We start from the raw sequence: 22,274 nt of genomic DNA, 5'->3' as shown, positions 1-22,274 counted from the left end.
TTGGAACAATCTCTTTCCACCCGTGACCTGGAAGATATTCTGACAAGAATGAAGAAGAAAGTAAGTGCTTGGTAGGAGAAATGTCTCCTTTGTGCAAGTATTGCCACTGCTGATATGAGATCAAACATACCTAATCTTATCTCATTCCTTTTCTGCCAAATCATTTTGCTCCTGGGAATGAACTGTTGATCCGTAGCCTGTTCATCTGCAGAGCACAAAGGAATTGATAATATTAGGGGAAAAGTGGGGTATTGGATATTTTGAATATTGGCCACAAACAGGGAAGGGAAAGAGGAGGAAATGTGTTTACATTTAAGCATAACCCCCCACCCCACTATCCCTACTCTGCCCCCAGTGACGCAATTAAGTGAGAACAGTGCTTCTGGAGATAACAGAGTCTTTGCAAAAGACACAGGAAGCAGTAGTGCCAAGAAAATTTCCAAATATTCAAAAGATGTCCCAGTCAATCCCAATTCCTACAATTACTATCTGTCTTCTGGGAATACTGCCCTGCTGTCATGCCCTGTGCAGCTGGAAGAAGCTTGGTGAATTCAGCAGCATCCAGAGGAAAATCATTTGTTTGCCTGGGTTATTTTTTTATTCTTTTTACCTACATTATAGAAGGGAGTGTGCCTTTGTGCAGCAACAGGGAGAGTGAGTGTGGAACCAAATCAACTTCCAACACAATGGGCCAACCTCCAAAGAGTCCAAATTTTTCTGCAGCTTCCTTTAAGAGCATTAGTTCCCTACCAGTTTGCATTATTCCCATTTATGCTCAAGAGGAATGAATTGGGGATTTTAGACTGCTGCTCAGTATGGTAGCAGCCATAACCTGCCTTGGGCTATTGAAAACAAAGAGTTGGCATCACTGAACCTCTGGCCTGTTTCCTTCTGTAAGTTCGGAAAGGTTTGCCCAAGCCTTGGTAGCAGTGATCCTGGTTATAAGTTGTGTTTTAAACAGGTAATTTCCTATTTTACATTCTAAAGATCCATGGGGTTTCTTTATGCCTTTGTAGGGGATGGAAACGCAGAAGGATGAACACCCATCTGTCGAGAAGCCTGTGAAGAAGAGGAGCGATGGCTCGAAGAAGCCCCAGGCCACATTGCCTTCTAGTAAACGGTACTGAGCACTTTAGTTAGATGTGACAAAGCACGTGGCAAGCTTTACATGTCTCTTCCTCAGGAAAATCTTTCTGGTGGAGATGACCTGTGCCAGAGATTGTTTCCTTTCCCTACAAATGCTCTATCATAAAAAATGTCTCCTTCTGCATTACGCTGAACACAACTTCTCTGGAAGGGTTTCCACAAAAAATGGGCGACAAAAAGACACCCATTGGTTGCAGCTCAGAAGATCCAGTGCACTGGCAAGGACAGTGCTGTGGAGGCTGTGAGAGGGCCATGTCTCCGCTGCCTCACTTGGGACAAGTAAATTCAAGCAGGGTTTTTTTCCTCTGAGAGCAGTCTTTTTCAGATGGGTGTTTTGATGAGAAGTCCCAGTCTAGAAGCAAGATGCCGTTCCCCAAAATAGCACTTCCCATGCATGTGGTTTGGCCTTCCTGAGTCATGGTTTTCTTACCCTCAGACAGTACCAAGATGAGTAGTAAGTAGCAAGCCAGTTCCTGAGCAACTTTGGTCAACAGGTGTCTCAATGTGGACGTTTTGTCTTGACATTCCTGTCCTTCATACTGTTTGCTTGATGGACAGCATGTTTGGTTTATTTCCCCCTGTGCTGCAATCAGCATTTGAGACAGGAATTTGGTCCTTGCTGTCTCTTCCTGCCAGTGGGAGAGCTACTTGTACCTGTTGTCCTCTGATAACAGAGGGGATTTATTTAGCTCTGTCATGCTCAGCGCTGGCAGGAGAGTGACCACATGCCTCAGTAGCATAGTCAGGATCTTCCCATGCTCAAGAGAGTTGTTCCCAGTGGGTTTGTTAAGCTGTGGATCTAGTCTCTAGGGAAGCAATCATGTGAGCGTAGTGCTGGGATGTCTGGCTTCTGTTTTTATCCCTGTTACGGATTTTCTGGATCCTTCAGATATGCCCCTATCCATCTGTTCAGATGCATCTGAGCTACTTTTCCAGATTGTCATGCCTGCTGTAGAGACACTTCTCCAGAGGGATGAGTTTCCTTATTATAAGACGCACACCTCCCTCATGATGAGGCATTTAAACATGGAAGTAGCGTCTCTCTTTCTTCACAAAGCAGTGCGACATGTGTACCTGGGAAGCCGTCTGGAGATAAGTGAGATGCATCTCATCCTTGGTTTTCCTGAGTAAGCACTGGTGAGAATGTTGCTTGCAGATTGTCTCCTGTAATGATTGTGTAGCGGGTTTGGTTTGTAACCAGGCAGAAACACCAATTTAGTGTAGTGGTTTGGTCCAAAATACTCATTACTATTTACCTTCTGTGAGATAAGAATTAGGAGAAACGCAAAGCAGGCACCAAACTTGAAAGAATAGAAAGAAGTTTATTAACAGACCTAAAAGAAGAAAAAAAAAGTCATACCATGCCTTCAGAACACTTCTCCTCCCCCCTGCCTTTCTCCCTTCTTGCAGTGATAATGTAAAAAGACAGCCCTTGAGATGTTCAGTCTGTTTACCACTTCCATAATAACCTTGTTCAGTCCATTTAGGAAGAGGAGTCTCTTGCCCATGCTATGAAAACATTATCGCAAGGAGCCAGCCACCCGGGTTGGTTCTCTGCTTGCATGTGAGTCCCTTCCCCCGTCTTGCAGCTTTTCCCACAACTGCTTTCGAGGGTCCACTCTTGAATTGCTGGGGTAAAATTTTAAGGTTGAGCCGTTCAGAAACAAAAGTTCTCTTCACCCATCTCTGGGAGTATTTCATTTCTAAGAATAGAGGCCCTTCTCCTTCCCTGGAAGCAAAGGGTCTTCCTCATCTTCCTCTTTAGAACTATCTCTGGGAGCATCTCTAGGACCTGAGGTTTTCTCCTTTTCCATTTGGAGCAAAAGTCCTCATCACTTCCATCTCTCCCTGTTCAAACTTCTCATGAAATTACAGCTGCGTCAGCATCTGCTTATCTCAGCGCAGGTGCTTTTGCTCACAAGTACAAGTTGAATGCTCCACCCCCCATGCCTTCATGAAATTACAGCAGGTACTCTGATCGATCATAGCTTCACAACAGAATTTCAGCTTTAAGCATCTCCTCTTTCACTTCCCTCCGGTTTTCAGCTCTTCATAGCACTAAAAGGGTTAATCTCACCTAGGCCTTGCAGCTGGAATGTGGCTTATCGCTGTTGGTCACATGACCTCTGCCAGACAGCCGTGCAGCTTTAGCTGAATCTTGGCAGCTCTGGAGAGGGGGAGCCGAGCCGCTCCGGCTGCCCACAGCCCTGCTGTGGGGGGGGTTCCGCGGGTGGAACAGGGCCCGTCGGCTCCAGGATGGCCGTGGCCCGACCCGGCCTGGCCTGAGCAGGGCCTGGGCCGGGCCCGCTGGCCCCCACACGGGGCCCGCAGCCACCTGTCCCAGCACCGGAAACAAGACAGAGAGAGTCTGCCTCGGGGTTTCCTGTTCTTAAGTGTGGATCACAGAGGCGGTCACAACTTTAAGTGGCTTAAAGAATTGTCCATATTCAAAGTGGCCAGCTGATAGGTTCTGTCAGGTCACAGAAGGAGCTGTAAGCACTCCTTTGCAAGAACATCACTTCCGGGACTATGCTTGCTAACCCATGACAGATTGTCATGAGGTCTCCCGTTGTTTTTCAGATCAGGATTTTCTAGCTTGAAATCACATCATTAGGAAACCTCCCCAAGATGTTCTGCTCACAATTAACTGAAGGTATGATCACCAACAGGTCCGCATTTGGTTTTATTCAACAGGGTGAAGTCTACCTCTGATGGACGCCTCCTACGCCGCCCAAAAGCCCAGGTCACGTTACCTCCGGCTGTGGAAGAAACGGAGTCGCTCCAGAAGCTGTACAATCTCCTGGAAGCCAAGGAGTTTAAGACACGGATGGAAGGAGTGGCACTCCTCCTAGACCTGTGCAAAAGCAGCCCCCAGCTCGTCTCCACTAACACTGTCCAAGTATGTAGGGTGTCTTCATTGTTCCTTTCCTTTAGCTCCTTTCCCAAGCCTGTAGCAGGCAAGTTAATTCAGTGTGTCTTGGCACTACATCCTGGCTGTGTGGGACAGGCTGCTGCCTCTTACCCTGAAATATTTAATTCAGGTCCACGCTTCAGGACAAGTTCTTTCGGTCCAGATGTATTTGTCTGGCAGGTGCCTATTGATGCTGTTCATCAGAGGAGGACAGAGTTTTCTGCTGGTGTAACTTCTGCTGTCTCCTACTCCCACTTGGGTTAAGTGAAGGGAATCCAGCCACTGAAAGCGTGGCAATTATTCTCCAGACAAAAAAATGGGTTTGGATGGGGAAGAGAAGTATCAGGCTGGGCTGGTTTAAACCAATTTTTTTAAAAGGATACTTCCGTAAACTCCGACTTGTCTTGCACAGGCACAACTCTGGTTACTCATTTCCATCGGCATCCCTAGTCCTCTTGGTAAAGACGGTGCTCACCCTTCTTGGGGGGGTCTTTTTTCTCTTTGGAAAAGGAGGGAAATGGCTAGGGACAGATCTCTTCCTTCTCCTCCCAGTAGCTGCTTTTTCCCTTTGTCCAGAAAATGGTGCCTGATAATGTGGCTGTCAAGGGACTGAACCTGCTCTAATGAGAGCGGTCCAGCACATTAAATTTCAGAAGTCTACCTGCTGGGTAGACAATTGGTCTGGATCCTGGAAGAGTTGATCAGAGCCCTGCACTTCTCCAGACACAGGTTCTGAGACAGATGGAACAAAACCTGGATCTCCTCCAGCCATAGTTTTGGCAAAATCGTAACTGCCCTCAGAACTTGAGGCAACTGTGTAGAAAAAGGGGCATTGTAAATATCTGGTTCCATACTTCGAAAGCAAAGATACCGTTTTGCATCAATAAATGGGATGAATTTAATGACTGAAATGTGGAGAGAAACACCATAGGAACTATTCTGTCCCCACCCAAAGCTCTTCAAAATATATGAAAATCTTTCAACCAGCATGAGGTTGCGCAACCATTCCAGTGAGCGGCCCACAGGAAAACAGGGAAATTGTGCAAGCAAGTGGTGACCTGACAGGAAGGATCACTTTCATCTTTTACATTGCTGAGTGCTCACTTCTGCGTCCCTTCCTCAAACAAGGACATTTTAATCCAGCTTTCATGTTGTTTGTTCTCTTCACAGATTTTTGATTATTTTGTCCCGAGACTTGGTGATACGCACAAGAAAGTGAAGCAGAAGGCGCTGGACGTGCTGGCTGAAATCGTAGGCATCCTGAAAGATGGCTTAAACCCGGTGATCATCTGTCTGGTTGAAGGAATAACAAACAACCTAAACTCAAAGGACCCCGGGGTTTATGCCGCAGCTGTGAAAGCGCTGGAAGAATCCATGGCTCACTTAGGTAAGGCTGAGCCCTGGCATGGACTCTCCTCAAGTGTGTCTCTGCCTCTGCGAGTCAAGAGAACGCTGAGTGCCTTGACAGCTGTTGTTGTCTGTGGAAACCTCCAGCTGACATCCACCAGAAGCTGTGCAGGTGCAGTCCTTACGCACCAGTCCCCCAGCAGGCTTGAATGTGCATCAGCATTTCCCAAAAGTCCCAGGAGCCCTTGGCTCTGTGCTGCTTGTCTGAAGAGGAAGTGCTGGACTACAGCTTTGCTGGAATTCAGGGCCAAAGGGATTTTTGGAGTTTGCCTGGGCCCCAGTTGACTTCCCAAATGAATAGCTTTGCTGTTGGCATGAAGGGACAGCGGCGCATCAGAACCTCTGCAGAGCAGCCTCCTGGAAGGCTCCACATCATAGGCATTAGCTTCATTAGGACAGCAGGATCAGTTCTTTACTGCATGCTTGCATGAAGATCATTTGGGACCTCCTTTTTGTATCTCATGCAGGAAAGGAGCTCTTAATAATACCCTGCTACTGAAACCCACACTGGGGTGTAGCTCTGTAGTGGTTCCCAATGAAGCAGATTGCCTGCTTTGTCACTGCCAGCCTGGGTGACCCTGTGAGGGACCAAACTTCATCCCACACACGTTCTGTCTCCAGGAAAAGCTTGCCTTGGCTTATTAGAGTGGCAGGACTCGAGGCTTGCAGGCCAATGCAGGCAACAGTAAATTCAAACATGACCCCCAAAACTGCGACAGATAGGCACAAGGAAAACCAAAATACATACGCCGGTCAAGTATTGGGAAATCAGTTCATTTTCCAGTCTCTCTGCCAAGATCTGATTTCACAGATGTTACAGAAACCCACAGGCTACTGAGGCACTGAGCACTAATAGCTCTTGTATGAGTAACTTGGAGTCTTGTCCCTAGATCCACACAGGTAACCTGACAATTTAAAAACAGCTTATCCTTCAGGTGGGAACGGAGGTGTGCATTTTGGAGCCTTCTCACCCTTTTCCATAGGGGAGAGAGAAGATCACCTCTGCAAAGCTCTGGGATGCAAAACCTTTTCACTGCTTACGTGTGATTGAAGTCTTGAGGTCCCTGATGTGAAATGTTTAACATAGCTCCTGGTACAGCAGACAACTTTGGATTTAAAAAGTGACAGGAGAGCTTTTCTTTTGGAATTTAAAATCTTCCCAAGTAGGCTGGAAGGAAAGAAGAAAAGGATTCAAAAATCGGCAGGAATTTCCTTTCTTTTGCAAAATATAGTTGCCCCTGCCCTTTCCCTCCCCACTGTCCTTTCTCTTATGACCTCAGAAGAGAGAGCAGAAATGTGTGTTTCCCTTGTAGATAAAGTATCCCTGATGAAAGAGTTCAGCCACCGCAGGAGTGAACTGAAGGGCCAAGCTCTGCTGGATGTCACGGAGCATCTCTCAGGTATGGCCTCCCCTTCTAAGGCAAGAGGTCTTCCGAGGCAGAATTTACAGGGAATGCCAGTGAATAGACACTAGAGTGGCTCCTCCAAATCAGGAGGTGCTGAGCTTGTCCCTCCTGCCCAATACCCATGGAAGGTGTATTGGGCAGGTTTTCCCTGGCTGCTGCAGAGGTGTGCAGCATCTGAGATGGGGGCGGCACTTGGCCTCGGGGCTGAGCTCTCACTGGGGCATCTCAGAAGCTGCCTCCAGGAAAGGGAGGGGCTAAAAATTCCCAAGCTGGCTCCTCTCTTGGAAGCTCAGGGACAGCTCTGATCCTTTAGGGAAAATGGTGGCAAATGCTGTTTCAGGGGATCGGTTTGTTTTGTCCTCACAGAATTCTTGCTTTGCTCTTGGAAAGTTTTGAGGCGGAAGCCTGCAGTGCCTGGGGGTCACAGCTTAGGTCCAAACTCAGCACACATGTTAGAGGCACGGATTTTGTGCAAGGCAGCCTTTGGGGGCAGAGGGGCAGAAGCAGAGTGCTGAGGCTCCCTGCCTGTGCTGTGGAAGTGCCATTGGACTGAGCATTTCAGGGTGTGCAGTCAGGGTCTTCCTATGTCAGCGCTGCCCAAAATGCTCCAAATGCAGCTGATAATTGATTGCTCAGAGGAGCTTGCTATGTCAGCAATAGCCAAGGGATGGAAAAATGATAACCTCAATATATACTAGAGAAGACAGTGTATAGCCTTGCTTTATTTATAGCCTTGCTTTAGCGGGGTCTAAATCCACTGCTAATTAAGCCAGGTCACAAAAACGGAGTCATCCTTTTTATTAGAAATCTCTCAATTTCCTCTCTAAAGTGCCTTTCAAACCTTCAGCAGTGGGTTTAGACAACTTCTAAATGGAAATAAACAGCAATTTGACATTTTGGTCATTCATCATGCCGGAAACAGATTGTGGAATGATTTAGTAAAGGTGTGAAGTCTGCCACAGGTACAAGGCTCGGATCTGGAGAAATTAGTCCTGAGGGCTTGGTGGTTCTGTTTTGGGGATGTTCAGCTGCTTTGCCCATTTCTGGATCATGGGGCTCTCACTGTTATTTCACTGATCTTAGCCAGAGAGACTCCCAAAATCACAACTAGAGGTAGATCCTTGTTTGCATTAAGGCTGGTGGTTAAGAAGTTTGTGTCTCTCTTCCGGCAGCGCTTGTGGCATGGGTTTATCCCAGGAGCCCCGAAGTCGTCCAGCGCTACGCCCTGCCCGTGCTCTGGTCCTTCCTGGGGAACAAGGCGCTGCCTGTCCGAAGCGCCAATGTCCGCACTGTGGTCACCAAGCTTGCCTGCGCCCTCTACAAGGTGATGGGCGCCAAGCTGAGGAAGCATGCTGCCAGCCAGCCTCCGCATGTGCGGGAAAACCTCTCCGACATTTTGGGCTGGTGAAGGCTCGATGACCTGCGGGAAGATGACAAAGTGCTGAGTTGGACACCTCCGGACGTGACTTCTTAGCTGTGCCAAAAAGGACAGAATGCAAAGGAAGGGTGTGCACCTGCCCCCGCTCTCTCCACCCCCCTTCCTAGTCGTGGCATGGGGTGCCTGAAGCAACTTCCAGTTGAGGACAAGGTGAAGGCTGAGCATGGCTCAGCCTCACAAAGAGGTAAGGCGGGAGCTGGGCCGCTCTCTGGCGGGAGGAAGGCTCTTGTGCCAGCCTAGAGAGCCTGGGCACATTGCCAGGGAACAGTTCTGCCCTGCATGTGCCCCCTGCACTGAGCTGTGCTGCTCCCAGTGCCCCGTGGAGCTGTAGGGCTGCTCAGCTGTGGGGCCGGGAGAGGAGCAGGAGGGTGCGTGTGCAGCTGAGCCATTCCTGGAAAGCACAGGCCTCTGGGCTCCCTGCTGTCCCAGGGCAGCCCAGAGGCCAGGCTGTTCCTGTGCTGGCTCTGTGCAAGTGGGTCAGGGTGTCTCCCTGGCCTGCCTCAAGTGGCTGCTGGCAGGAGAGTGTTTCCCTGTGCAGCTCTTTAGAAGTTTCCAGGTGGTCTGTCCCATTAAATACGTAGCTTCTGATGCTTTAGGTTTGCATTGTGGCCTCTGTTATATTTTGTGTCTCCACTTTGCAGGCGTGACTGGCTACAGTCTTATCAAGAAGTTTTCCTTGGACATTTCCTATGTTCCCTAACCGACAAAGCCCTTGCCTCCTGTCCAGAAGAGCTCTCTTTCCTCGAGCTCAGGAAGAAGGTGCTGCCTGTCCGAAGAATGTTTGAAGATTTGGATTTATACGTTAGGCTTTGTAGTTACAGATGTACATATGTTCTGACATGTAGATGTAGTTTGAATAAATGTGTTGTCATTTTATCTTTTAAATTTTGAAACTAGATTTTCAACAGTATATATTTTATTTTGATTGGTTTTGTTTGTTTTAAATAAAATAATTTTTAAAAAAAACAAGCCGAGAATGTGAGACCTGCTAGCCTAGAGGTTGTCAGAGTGCAGCTGACTCAACGTGCCACTGTCTCACGGTATTCTTTCCTCACAGCGCCTCTCCTCTTCCTCTTTTGCCATGTTTTCTTCATGTCATTTGTGCTGCTGTTTGTTATTTAGCATTACAATGGGGCCACCTATTACCATGTTTGGGGGACAATGGACCCAGAAGATCCTGTGTAGTCTCCAGTTTTCTGCCTCGATCTATTCTGTGCTCACAAAAGGCCTGAGCAAAGCAACAAAGAGAATGTGCCCAAATCCCAAAGCTTTGCTCCTTTGCAATGTCAGACGGATCTGGCTCAGAGGTGTCTTCAATCACAATTCCATAGGTAAGAAGAGGACGTGTATTTCACTGGGAAAAGAGGCACTGCTTTGGAAAAGGCATCTGTATGTATATTTACCCAGGACAGCAGTCCAACGGCGTTGTTTGCAACTTGTTTGCAGAAGGATGAGCGGACTGTGAGGTTATTGAACAGGTGACAAGGGTTCCTCAAATCTGTACCCTAGCCTGGGTGCCATTCAGCCCAGAGTTATGGGGTAATGGCGTAGTATTTATAAATCCCACACATATTCTGCCTCCAAGAAAAGCTTGGCTTGGCTTAATCGAGTGAAATAAATAGAAGAGCAACGAAATGGACATTTAAACTCGTCACTTTAGAGTGATTCTCCTGCTTTCCAATGTCAGCCCTGTACCTCATGCTCCCAAGGCTTGTTACGAACGAGTGTTTGAGATTGCTTAAAAATTCACTGTCAAGGTTATCAGTAAAACCAGATTGAATATGTCCTAGGTTACAGTGTAAGATGCAACCAAGAGTATGTATTCTATTGTCACCTTCACAAGCTGTTAAAACAGATGGGGCTGTGTTTGTTATCTCCTACCATGACTCATCCTTGATAAATCCCTCTGGGGGCTATCTCTGTTTAATGGGCAATCAATGACCCACCCCATGACTCACAGAATTACATCAGCCCATTGGGAGATGCTCCACCCAGGGGGAGGAGCCAAGCATTCCCACCTGGATATAATCAGGTAGGATTGAAGCACAAGCAGCTCTTCTCTACTGGATTCCCAGAGGATAAGAGCTACTACTGGACCCTCTTCTGAAAACCAGAGTCTTCTACAGGATCACTGCTTCAATAGGACCACTTCATCTGGGCTCCTACCACCACCCTGACTAACAGGGTGTCAGGTTGTATCCTGACTCTGTCAGTGTTCTTGTACTATTGCAATTATTTTAATTTTCCTATTAAATTGCAGTTCTGTCTTGTGATCTCTCACTGGTTTGTTTTCAAACTAGTACAGAATGTTAAGTAACAGCTCAACAAAATTTGTTGGCAACATTCACACTATTACTTACTAGTCCTTTAAGGCACAACAAGGAAAAAAAGCAACAAACAAAATGCAGTCAATCAAACTAGACATGAACTGAGAACTCTCTCTCTCTGTGTGTGTGTTTAGACGGGTTTGACAAAGGGAGAGAAAGGACAAGGATGAAAAGGAATGTGGCCTAAAAGCTTAACAGCACTCAAGCTTAACAGTAGTTAAACTGGAGCCGTGAGGAGTGGGGGTATTGGCCCAGGATCCATTGTTGATCGACGATCCTTGAGCTCGCTGGCTCTGAGAGGCCCCACTGGAGGTTGCCAGTGGCAGCCGCTGTGGTCCAGGAGAGCTTCGAGGGCTTCCTTTTGGACTGCTGTTTATGGGCCACAAGACAGTGGGCTTCAGTCATAAAATGCTTCATCATGGCCGCACTTTGGGTCAGCACCCTGTCTTTGGAAGTGCAAGAAGAAGGATGTTATGGCCTTCAGGCAAGAAAAGTAGTTTCCAAGACTGTTCATAGAAAACCCCAGGAGCTGGTTAGACAGCACAAGTTCCTGGGAGCACTCAGTGTTTTGGGCAAGCTCAAGAGGAGCTGAGTCCAGGGGCTGTTCATCAAGGCTGGGGCCTAACAAGCATTTCTGAGATCACAGTGTGGCCTGACAAGGCCAGGGAAGATTCACCACCACAGTGTGAAGCATGAAGTTTTGATGTGGAGTGAAAAGCCGCTGCATGAAGTTTTGATGTGGAGTAAAAAGCCATGGCCCAGTGGAAGCCCGGGGCAGTTTCCTCAGGCCTGCGGGAGAATCCCACTGCAGATCCTTGTGCCACTGATTCCATCTCTCCCCACCTTTCTCAGTTCTTGGTGGCAAGGTCACTTAGGTTAGACACACAGCTCCCAAGAAGTGCTCCTGTATTTCTCTATACAATGAATTAAAGTGAGATTACACATCCCAAATCTGTGTTTTCTTTCTGGCAATCTGACTGATTGCAGGAATTTCTGGAACAACAAACTTGCTTCCTCAAATATTTCCTGTGCATGGTAATGAGCACAGAGGAAAGATTTAATGTTAAAAGCTTTGCCCAGGCAATGCTCTTTTGACAAGTTCCCTCCTTAGCTCTCCTTGGGAAGATCTGAAAGGTTCAATTGATGCCATGAAGATTTTTGCCTTTTCTTCTATACCCCGTTATACTTTTTTACAGCTTCTGTATTCCTAGTGCTTTTTGCCTACATTCTTGGACTTGTTTGTCAAGCTAAGAGACTAAACATTTTAGAAGCTTCGTAGCTAGGGATCAGTGTGCCCCAGACCCCAAGGTCCTCTCCAGAACACATTCTGTAAACCAAGATAGAACCATCCAGGGGAAGGTTCCTTGGGGAGGGGGGCTCACTTGAGCCTCTCATTGGGGAATCTTTGATAGATATGCTAATTAGTAAAACCTATAATGTTATACCCAATGTTGAGAGGGGAGACACAGAGAGATAGACTCAGCGGGGTGCATCTTGATGCCTATGACCTGGACGTGTACACCTAAGGATCCTTAAAATAAATACCAAGGTAAAATCCCTTTTCCCCTTCTAACCGTGTATGACTCTTGATTTTAAGACCAAGAAAAGGCATCACAATGACCCCAGCTAAAGCTCCTGCAATGGCCGCCCGCCAGCAGAGCAGGGCTGTCAGCTGTGAACCAAGTGTTGCCACAGGCAGCAGCTTACCCAGGGCAGCAAATCAGGAGCTAGGAAGGAGCTGATCTGAAGGCCAAACCTCCTTAGCTCCTTCCAAGAGCACTGCAACAATTCCTCATTCCAAGGAGGTGCAGTGCTGGACACCAGAGCTCTGTGTGAGGACTGGACACAAGTTTGCTCCCACCGAGTGCTGTGATGGTTTCTGCAGGAGCTCTGGGCTCCTGTGCCTGCCGGACACCATGAGGAGAGAAGGAGCCGAGTACTCTGACACACCTTTGCCTCGAGCATAGCCTGGCCTTGACCAAACACACTGAAAGGTTTCCCCTTTGGCCCATGTCTCGAAACGTCCGGTCAGCTGTTTGACGACTCCAGTTGGTTTGGTGTAAAAGAACTTCCCTCAGAAATACTAGTGTCTTGGGGTAACTTTATGATGTGTATCCCATATTGCTGCCCTATGCCCAGAAATTAATTTTTGTGCCTTTTTATGCCTTTAAACTGAGCCTGAGAGGGGGAAGGGAAAACTGAGCAAAACTTTTTCAAAGCAGTTTGCAGCTTGTTCAAGGTCACACACAGATAGTGACATTTTCTCCAGCTGCGGCAGGGGAGGGAGGAGGCACCTGGCTTGCGGCTGCCCGGTCAGCTTTTGGCCAGTTGTTCAGTTTCTTTTTCTCCAGAGAGAGACTGAGAGTTGAACTTTTTTTCCTTCCCTGGAATTTCAGATTTTCTCCCTTTTCTACTGCACTGCTTCAATTATCAGAGCATAGTGGGAGGACTTTCCATCAAGCACAGAGGGCCTGGCCCTGGGCCAAGTCCCAGCTCCAAGGAGACCAAAGGGAGGACTCTTAACACTTTGCCAGGTTTTTTCTCCACAGCGAGAGATTTTTATTAGTTAGCATTATTTTCCTTTTCCCGTGTGTTTGTTAAAGAAATCGTTTTTATCTCTTTCACTTTCCTTTGAGGAAAATTTATTTTTTCCCAAACCTGGTGGGGGAGGGGTGGTGATGTGCCTTCTCTCAGGGGATATATTTCTAAATTTGGCCAAACTGGTACAACTAGGTTTGCCTTCCTCCATGCCTTCCTCTCAGCAGCCTTGGGGATGTTCCTATGTGAAGCCATCTGTCTCAGTTTGAGAAAACTTAGGGCAGTCTGGAATTAGTTGTCTCCTCTAAACTGTTCCAACAATCCCTTTCCAGCAATAGGAAATGAATACTAATAGATGAAAGTGGAAAAAACCCAACATTTTATTAACAAACAGAATGCCCACAAGGCAAGGAAAAATAAGTAAGTAACTTGTAGATATCAAACTGTCAGACCTCACCGTCCTCCCACTGGAACAAAGACCCAAAATGCCAGAGGAAAACCCGCCCAGGACAAGCGTTACAAGATGGCGCTGGCTTCTCTCTCGGGAAAAACAGGAGCTATCACGGAGTAGTTCTAGCAGCAGATGAAAGCTCGGTGGCTCGCCCAGCGTCGACTTCCACCCCACGGCAGAGCTCCGCAGAACGGTCATGGCAGGTGAGGCGGCTGGGCTGGTGCCCCTCGGGGTCTTTTCTCCCCGGCGTGGCTCAGCTCACAGACTCTTGGGCTGGGAGCGGGGCCACTCCACTTCTGCAGGCACGATGTCCCCGGTCTTGGACAAACAGTTTTCTCCTAGGAGAGCCCTGCATACTGTTCCACACATCTTTCCTAAAGGCCCAAACCAACTCCAGACACTGTACCTACAGCAGGTTTCCACAAAGGGCTGCAGAAATCCAGGACAGCTGCAAGTGAGTGTCGGAAGGATTTTATCCGGGTCCTGACAACAGAAATCTTAATAATCTGAAGGAATTTCATTCAGATGTAGCATAGGATCTGAGTTTTTTCTATTGATATGTTTCATGATGACGAACAAGCCGGTACAAGGCTGACATGTGAAAGCATGAGCATGTCCTCCAAAGTGACCAGATTAATTGTCCATTTTATTATTCTTCTGGTTTTTCCCCTCATATAAGCCAAGGCAAGCTTTTCCTGGAGACAGAACATGTGTGGGATGAACTGTGGTCCCTCACAGGGTCACAGGGCTGGCAGTGACAAAGCAGGCAATCTGCTTCATTGGGAACCACTACAGAGCTACACCCCAGTGTGGGTTTCAGTAGCAGGGTATTATTAAGAGCTCCTTTCCTGCATGAGGTACAAAAAGGAGGTCCCTGACGATCATCTTGCAGCCATGCAGTAAAGAACTGATCCTGCTCCCCTAATTAAGCTTTGGCTGTGGCAATGACACTCTTCCCACTCATCTTTTTACACAGACACTTCAGGTTTTCCCCACACTCTTGCAATACTGGCAGTCGCTGTTTCCTATTTACTGTTCTTCCCCAGAGAGTGATGGTATAGCTGCAGCTTGGAAACAAAATGCCCTGAGATCTGGGGATCTTGAAGGAGCATGAAATGCTAATTAAATGTTAATCTGGGTAGCTACCCAGATCTGCACTTACCAGTATTCTGAGGCACCAGCAGGAGGATCATGCATCATTCCCGTTTGTTGGTGTTCCTGTTTCTGGTGTGCAAGAGCAATGACTTAGCGGAGAGACAGAAATGCCCCTATTCAAACAGTGGGTGTGCAAGTAGACATGAAGTTTCACTGCCTTTTCTAGGATATTTTAGAAAGATCTAAGAGAATATTGCAGGAGGGAGCAGGTGCCTAATTTTGTCTCCAGAGGAATCCCCAAAGGACACATCCACTCTGCTGGTGATGGCAACTCCATAAGCTCACGGACTAGTTTTCCCTGATGCATGCCAGCCTTCCCAGGCTTTACTAGTCCGGGATTTGACCCATAGCTAAGCAAACACACGCAGCCACGTGACACAGAGTTTTTCCTCCAGAAAACCTAAGTAACACATTCACATGCATTTTCTTCTCTAACATCCGAGCCTGGAAACCATGAAGACTTTGGTGTCAAAAGGTTACAGTTTGCACAGGGCTCAGAAGTGTTTTTCCCTAAGGCAGAGCAAATTGACATGTGAGGTTTAAAAGCTTCAAATGACTATGAAAGGCAACTGAGAAATAAATTCTGGAAAGGCAGCATTGTCAGTGATCATGCAGCCCACCAAGAGCTGGAGCTGAACCCAGAATTGCTTCTTCCAGCTAGGCAGGAATTCAATATGCTGGCAAGCACTGGTCCATGGTACCAAATGATCCCATACCCGTGGGCTGAATGGCACCCAGGCTAGGGTACAGATTTGAGGAACCCTTGTCACCTGTTCAATAACCTCACAGTCCGCTCATCCTTCTGCAAACAAGTTGCAAACAACGCCGTTGGACTGCTGTCCTGGGTAAATATACATACAGATGCCTTTTCCAAAGCAGTGCCTCTTTTCCCAGTGAAATACACGTCCTCTTCTTACCTATGGAATTGTGATTGAAGACACCTCTGAGCCAGATCCGTCTGACATTGCAAAGGAGCAAAGCTTTGGGATTTGGGCACATTCTCTTTGTTGCTTTGCTCAGGCCTTTTGTGAGCACAGAATAGATCGAGGCAGAAAACTGGAGACTACACAGGATCTTCTGGGTCCATTGTCCCCCAAACATGGTAATAGGTGGCCCCATTGTAATGCTAAATAACAAACAGCAGCACAAATGACATGAAGAAAACATGGCAAAAGAGGAAGAGGAGAGGCGCTGTGAGGAAAGAATACCGTGAGACAGTGGCACGTTGAGTCAGCTGCACTCTGACAACCTCTAGGCTAGCAGGTCTCACATTCTCGGCTTGTTTTTTTTAAAAATTATTTTATTTAAAACAAACAAAACCAATCAAAATAAAATATATACTGTTGAAAATCTAGTTTCAAAATTTAAAAGATAAAATGACAACACATTTATTCAAACTACATCTACATGTCAGAACATATGTACATCTGTAACTACAAAGCCTAACGTATAAATCCAAATCTTCAAACATTCTTTGGACAGGCAGCACCTTCTTCCTGAGCTCGAGGAAAGAGAGCTCTTCTGGACAGGAGGCAAGGGCTTTGTCGGTTAGGGAACATAGGAAATGTCCAAGGAAAACTTCTTGATAAGACTGTAGCCAGTCACGCCTGCAAAGTGGAGACACAAAATATAACAGAGGCCGCAATGCAAACCTAAAGCATCGGAAGCTACGTATTTAATGGGACAGACCACCTGGAAACTTCTAAAGAGCTGCACAGGGAAACATGCTCCTGCCAGCAGCCACTTGAGGCAGGCCAGGGAGACACCCTGACCCACTTGCACAGAGCCAGCACAGGAACAGCCTGGCCTCTGGGCTGCCCTGGGACAGCAGGGAGCCCAGAGGCCTGTGCTTTCCAGGAATGGCTCAGCTGCACACGCACCCTCCTGCTCCTCTCCCGGCCCCACAGCTGAGCAGCCCTACAGCTCCACGGGGCACTGGGAGCAGCACAGCTCAGTGCAGGGGGCACATGCAGGGCAGAACTGTTCCCTGGCAATGTGCCCAGGCTCTCTAGGCTGGCACAAGAGCCTTCCTCCCGCCAGAGAGCGGCCCAGCTCCCGCCTTACCTCTTTGTGAGGCTGAGCCATGCTCAGCCTTCACCTTGTGCTCCCTGGCAGTGACCCCGGGGGCAGCGCTGCTCAGCTGCCCCTGCCGGGGCTCCTGGGCCAAGGCCCCCTGAGCAGGCTGCGAGCGGAGACCTGCACTGCCAAGGCCGGGCTTCCGCACATCAGTCTTCAAGCCAAAAAGTTCAGCCAGTTCCCTTGGGAACAGAGGCATCCCAGGTCCTATCACACACCATGAACTCTTTCCCTTCTTCCTTGAGGTTTTTGTTGTAGACTCAGAAGAAGCTGTAGATCAGGTACAAGGGAAGAAGTGAGTTAGTTGAACTCCCACCTTTACAATCACCACAACTAATGGGTGAGGCACTCGAGGGGTTATTTATTATTGAGAAGATCACTTTGTTTTTATTTTTCATGAAACTAGCATCACTATAATTGCTCTGAACTGTATGGAGCTGGCAGGAAGGGAGAGAGAGATTCCACTACTTTGCTTCTGTGCTGCTCATGGCTCATCCACTACTTGGGGATCCCTTTCCTTCCAAACAGTTGGCAACCCACAGGGGTCTCTAGAATTTGACAATTCCACCTAGGAAGTAATTGCTTTCCCAAGCCAGTTTTCAAGGCCTTTGTTTCTGTAACTCCCCCTCAGTTCTTGGTTGGGTTTTCTTGGTGGTTTTTATTTCTCTTTACAACAAAGGCAGTGCTGGGACACAAACAATGGCACCACGTGTTAGAAGCAAAAGAAGATTTGCAATCCCCATTACATGTCCCCACTATTCAAGCAGCCCATATCTGTAGGGAACACATTGGTCATGCAAACGTCCCAGCTTTCTCTGCTTTGTTGCTCCAGGAGTTTATTCCCTGCTTTCCTTCCTGCAGAGACACCCAAACCCTACATAAACATGACCTGCCTCAAAACATTTCTGATCTTCGCTAATCCTGACAATTCAAAATTTTCTTAATGGAAATGGCATGGTGCAGGTTAATCTGAAATGCTCTCCAACGGAGCTTTTGAAACTCAGAGAACTAATCATTCTGTACAGGCCTCCATCAATGATAAATCGTTTTTCTGCATCAGCAAAATTGTTTCTTCAAATCTCATCTCTCCTATCATTCCACGCCCAGAGATAGCAAAGGAACAACAACCCTGGCATTGAGGCTTTGAACTTGAAAGCAGGGACTGACACACATGCACCAGACACCTCATTTGACCTGGCACAACTCTTCTTGTCAGGGATCAGGCAAGGCAGGGAGGGGGGACAAGGCAGAAGGCATCTCCTCCCCCAGCCTCAGCCTGCAATACTGACATGGGCAGAGAGAGTCGGGGAAGAGATTTGCTATCGTGAACCTGCCATAGGTGGCTTTAGGCTTGTGCTGTCAGAGGATGACAAACTCTGATCCTGCATAGGCTGCATCCATTTGGAAGTCTCCTTCCCCTTAACTAGAACATTCACAAGGACTTTCTGTCTAAGGAGGTTTCCCTATTTCTTCCCATGCAAAACCAGGCAATGTCCATGAATCTCCTTCAGATCTCAAAGGGTTCAGCACAGGAACTGCCCCAAGGGAAGGTGTTCTCCTTCTTCCTTCAAAGGCAGGAGGAAGGAGTGGGAACATTTCTCCTTTCATGCTAAATGTCTTTTTTTCTCTACTAATTATGACCTTAGAAAGGGTGCAGGGAGATGAAAGGCATGTGCAGGATGGAGAGGAATGTTTTCTTTTCCTGTGGCGCATTTCCCGAGCCCCAAGGTACCAGTGCAGCTCCTGGAGTAATTTTCACTGCACCACCGGAGCACACTCCCAGTGACCAGGCTCTGGGAGAGCCCATCAAGGAATTGAAAGGAATTTGAAGACATTTAAACCAGGATGGTTTTCAACCAAACTGTCACAATGCCACCCCTGGGTCAGCATTCCAATGGTCAGTTTAGGACAGACATGCCCTGTACCTACTTGCATGTTCAGAGTTCTTCTCTTTGCTTCTGCTGCTGGATCTTGGCCTTGAGAAAATGGAGGACAAAAGAACATATGAGGAGGTAGAAAGAGAAGGGCACGGAATGTGTGTAGCATCAAAGGAGGCAAACCTTCTTAGCATGGTCCCCCTGATAAAGGAGGAAATGCAACACATAAACCCAACACGATGCAAAGCTGAGGAATTGTCCTTAAGCTTTCAGGTGCTGGAGTCCCACAGAGCTTGCCAAGCTCCGGCTGAAACACAGCAGTCATTCTTCAACTTGCATCAGACCTGCCCAGTTCTCTCCTTTTGCAGCCAAGTGGCTCCTACAGCCTCTGTGAAGCAGCAAGAGCTGCTGAGCTGAGACACAAGTCTGTATGGAGGGCAGCTACTTTTGTTCTCCGGCCCAAGCTTGACTTTGCCTGCTCATGCCTTACACTGGTGACAGTCTCGGGCTACATGGGGCCATAGCACTGCTCTCTCCTGAGAATGACAGTACACCTCCTTGCTCTTTCAAGGACAAAAAGGCCTTTTCCAACTCAGCTGCTAGGTAAGGATATTCCGATTGCACTTTAAAAGCCCTACGGACGCTTTTCAATTGGAATGATACTTCTGGGACTCCTGCTTTATCCTTGTCACTAGGATAAGCTTGACAGCTACATTTTCTCACACATATATCCAAGCCAATGTCTTTGCATCAGGTACAGTCCTATAACTCTTCTCTAGCACCTTGCCCTCTTTGATCTTAAGCCCAGATCGAAATACTAAACATCGATCAGATGATACATCTGTACCCCAAGTTTTATCTGGGCTCTGGTTTCACGGTGGAGGCCCAGGCACAGAGAAGTCACACCTGACATTTACAGGAGCAGCACCTGAATTTGCAGACACCTCCTCAGTAGCCAATATTTGCCCTGACATATCCTCATGGCTGCAGAAGTTGACAGGCAAGGATCACAGTATTCAAAGAACCGCAGTATCCAGATCCATGCAATACAGTTCCCAAATGACAGCACAAACACCATAGAGGGAATCAGTAGCCAAGTCCAGCAGAGGACCTGTTCTGAGGTGCTCTTAAGCCCTGCCTCCTCTTCCCCACAACCACCTTTGCTCTTAGGGCATATGGTGTTGGCTTTGCCATTGTGCTGGATCACCACAGATGGGCAAAATGGGGAATACACTGAGGTTTGCCTAAATACAAGGGAGAGATGACTGTGGAAAATAACCTCATGAGACGGGAAGAGCGAGGGGAACAGCACACTGGAGCAGCAGAAACCTTGGCTTACCTCATCTCCTGGGACTCCTGGAAATCCAGCTGCGGAGAGCTTGGGACAGACGCTGCCGCACTGCTCACAGGGGGACTCACTGCCTTGCGTATTGGGGGGATCAAAGGTGGTCCCAATGATCCCTTCTTCATATCCCCACCACTGGAACACAGCAAGGAAGCCTGCAAAGAGTAGAACACAGTACTCCTCAGATCAAGCATCCAGCCTTGCCCCCATTCATGCCTGAAGACATTTAGCCATGCTCTTAGCTGGGACCTGGCAGAGATGTCAAACTGATGGAGCAACTTGGTCTAGGACCGGGAATGGAAAGGGAAGTGGTGAGGGAGAGGCCATGTCCCACATTTGCCATCGCTATCCCTGTGCTCACTTCTCTGGAAATGTGGCTACATTCCCAGATGGCATCCACATGTTTGGCACCAAGATGTTCTGCGGTGCCACTGCCTCCACTGGCCTTTTGGATCGTATGGGAATGGCCTTGGATCCCTATTCTCTCCCTGTCCCTAAAGCACCTAACAGCCAGTGCGGATCTCCAGCCAAGTCCCCACAAAGCCATCCTGCAGGATGTCCAAACCTGCTTTTCTCAAGCCCCTCATTTCTGCTGCTGCTTCCCTTCCCTCGTACAGTTCCCCAGCAGCCTTTGAGCCCCAATGCTGCTGAGCTCTGGGCATGCTCGGTGCTCTCCAGCTCCCACACATCCATCATCTCAGGCTCACTGGCATTTAGGAAGTTCTGCTGAGCTCCCTGCCCTGCTGCTCTCTGGAAGGCCTCTGCCTGCCCAAGTTGCTCCAGGGCCCCCATGCCATGTCCAGCAAGCGGGGTGGAGGCAGCGGGGGCAGATGCACACCCTTCCTTAGCATCCCATTGTCCCTGGCACAGCTAAAGAGCCAAATCAGGCCCTGTTCAAACTTCAGTGGAAGGATCAGTTCCTCTCAGGGATACGCTGGGCCCTTTCTCAGCAAGGCTGGAATCAAGTACACAAGCCTTGGGTTGGACATTCTGTTTACCAAAGCTGTTGTTCATCTGCCTCCTCCTGCACCCCACGGCAAACCCAAAACAACTGCAGGTCCTGGCCCTGCTGCAAAGGCAATCGTGGGGGTGGGCTCTGGGCTGCTCTCCCCATGGCCACCTGCCATCCCTTCCCTCTGGACAAAGCCGTGCCAGAATGCACAAAGCTGCCCAGAAGCTGATGAAGTCTAGAAATAGCATCAGAGACAACTGGGCACAAGGGCATGGCTGTACAACTCAAAAGCTGACACAACCTGGAACTGACTTTGCAGGACTGCCTGTTCCAGCAAACACCTTTCTCCGTCCAAACCGGACACAGCTGACAGAAAACACCACCAAGACACAGAGATGGTTCACACATACCCGTAGTTTACTAAATGTAGAAGGATTGGTTCACAAGATTGGCCAACTTCAGCTGCTCTGACTGCCTGTTGGTGTTTTCTCAGCCATAAGACAGAGCAGGAGCCACAAGAGAGCCAGAAACCATTCAAAGACCTCCCCTGCTATTGATACTCGCTGAGGACATGAAGCCTGCACTACACACCCACTGCAAAGACAGCCTGAAGTGCAGTGTCCTGCTGAGCTCTCCCTTTGCTCAGCTGCTTCCCTGGCCTCACACCACAGCAAAAGGTCTCCGAGCTCTGCCTACAGCACATAAACTGGAAATCCACCAGACAGGACTTAGGTTGGTGTCCTTACCATATGTCCTTTTCTCTCTGAACTCAGCTCCTGCTTTTTTCTCCTGTCATCATCATTGCCGGTGACATTTTTCCCATTCTCCTGCTCTCTGCTACTTATTTTGTTTGTGTTAGAAGAAGGAGAGCTCTTCTGGATGGGAGGCAATGGCTTGGAGGGAAGGAGCATAGAGGGAGATTCCACGGTAAACTTCTTCGCAAGAGTGTAGCCAGTCAGTCCTGCAAAATGGAAACACAAAATATAACAGAGGCCACAATGCCAACATAAAGCCTCTGAAGCTACAGTATTTCATGTGAGAGATTCCCTGGAAACTTCTAAAGAGCTGCACAGGGAAACATGCTCCTGCCAGCAGCCACTTGAGGCAGACCAGGGAGACACCCTGACCCACTTGCACAGAGCCAGCACAGGAACAGCCTGGCCTCTGGGCTGCCCTGGGACAGCAGGGAGCCCAGAGGCCTGTGCTTTCCAGGAATGGCTCAGCTGCACACGCACCCTCCTGCTC

The 22,274-nt window shown here is 48.2% G+C and overlaps 1 protein-coding gene across 2 annotated transcripts; it reads left to right on the top strand.

Moving 5' to 3' along the window:
* Positions 1–28: 28 nt before the first annotated feature.
* On the top strand, positions 29–8,288 carry LOC125323879 (TOG array regulator of axonemal microtubules protein 2-like). 2 transcript variants are annotated; one of them, XM_048299253.1, is made up of 5 exons: positions 29–60; positions 1,017–1,120; positions 3,841–4,045; positions 5,228–5,444; positions 8,043–8,288. In XM_048299253.1, the coding sequence occupies exons 1-5, from the start codon at positions 49–51 to the stop codon at positions 8,276–8,278; spliced, it is 774 nt and encodes a 257-aa protein (XP_048155210.1). In that variant the 5' UTR covers positions 29–48; the 3' UTR covers positions 8,279–8,288. The 2 variants fall into 2 exon arrangements, with proteins under 2 accessions (XP_048155210.1, XP_048155208.1); XM_048299251.1 differs by lacking the exon at positions 8,043–8,288 and having other exon boundaries at positions 5,228–5,827.
* Positions 8,289–22,274: the final 13,986 nt, after the last annotated feature.

Source organism: Corvus hawaiiensis, chromosome 3 (genome assembly GCF_020740725.1).
Source record: "Corvus hawaiiensis isolate bCorHaw1 chromosome 3, bCorHaw1.pri.cur, whole genome shotgun sequence".
In the NCBI taxonomy this organism is placed as follows: Eukaryota; Metazoa; Chordata; class Aves; order Passeriformes; family Corvidae; genus Corvus; species Corvus hawaiiensis.
This window is presented reverse-complemented; position numbering and strand designations above follow the sequence as displayed.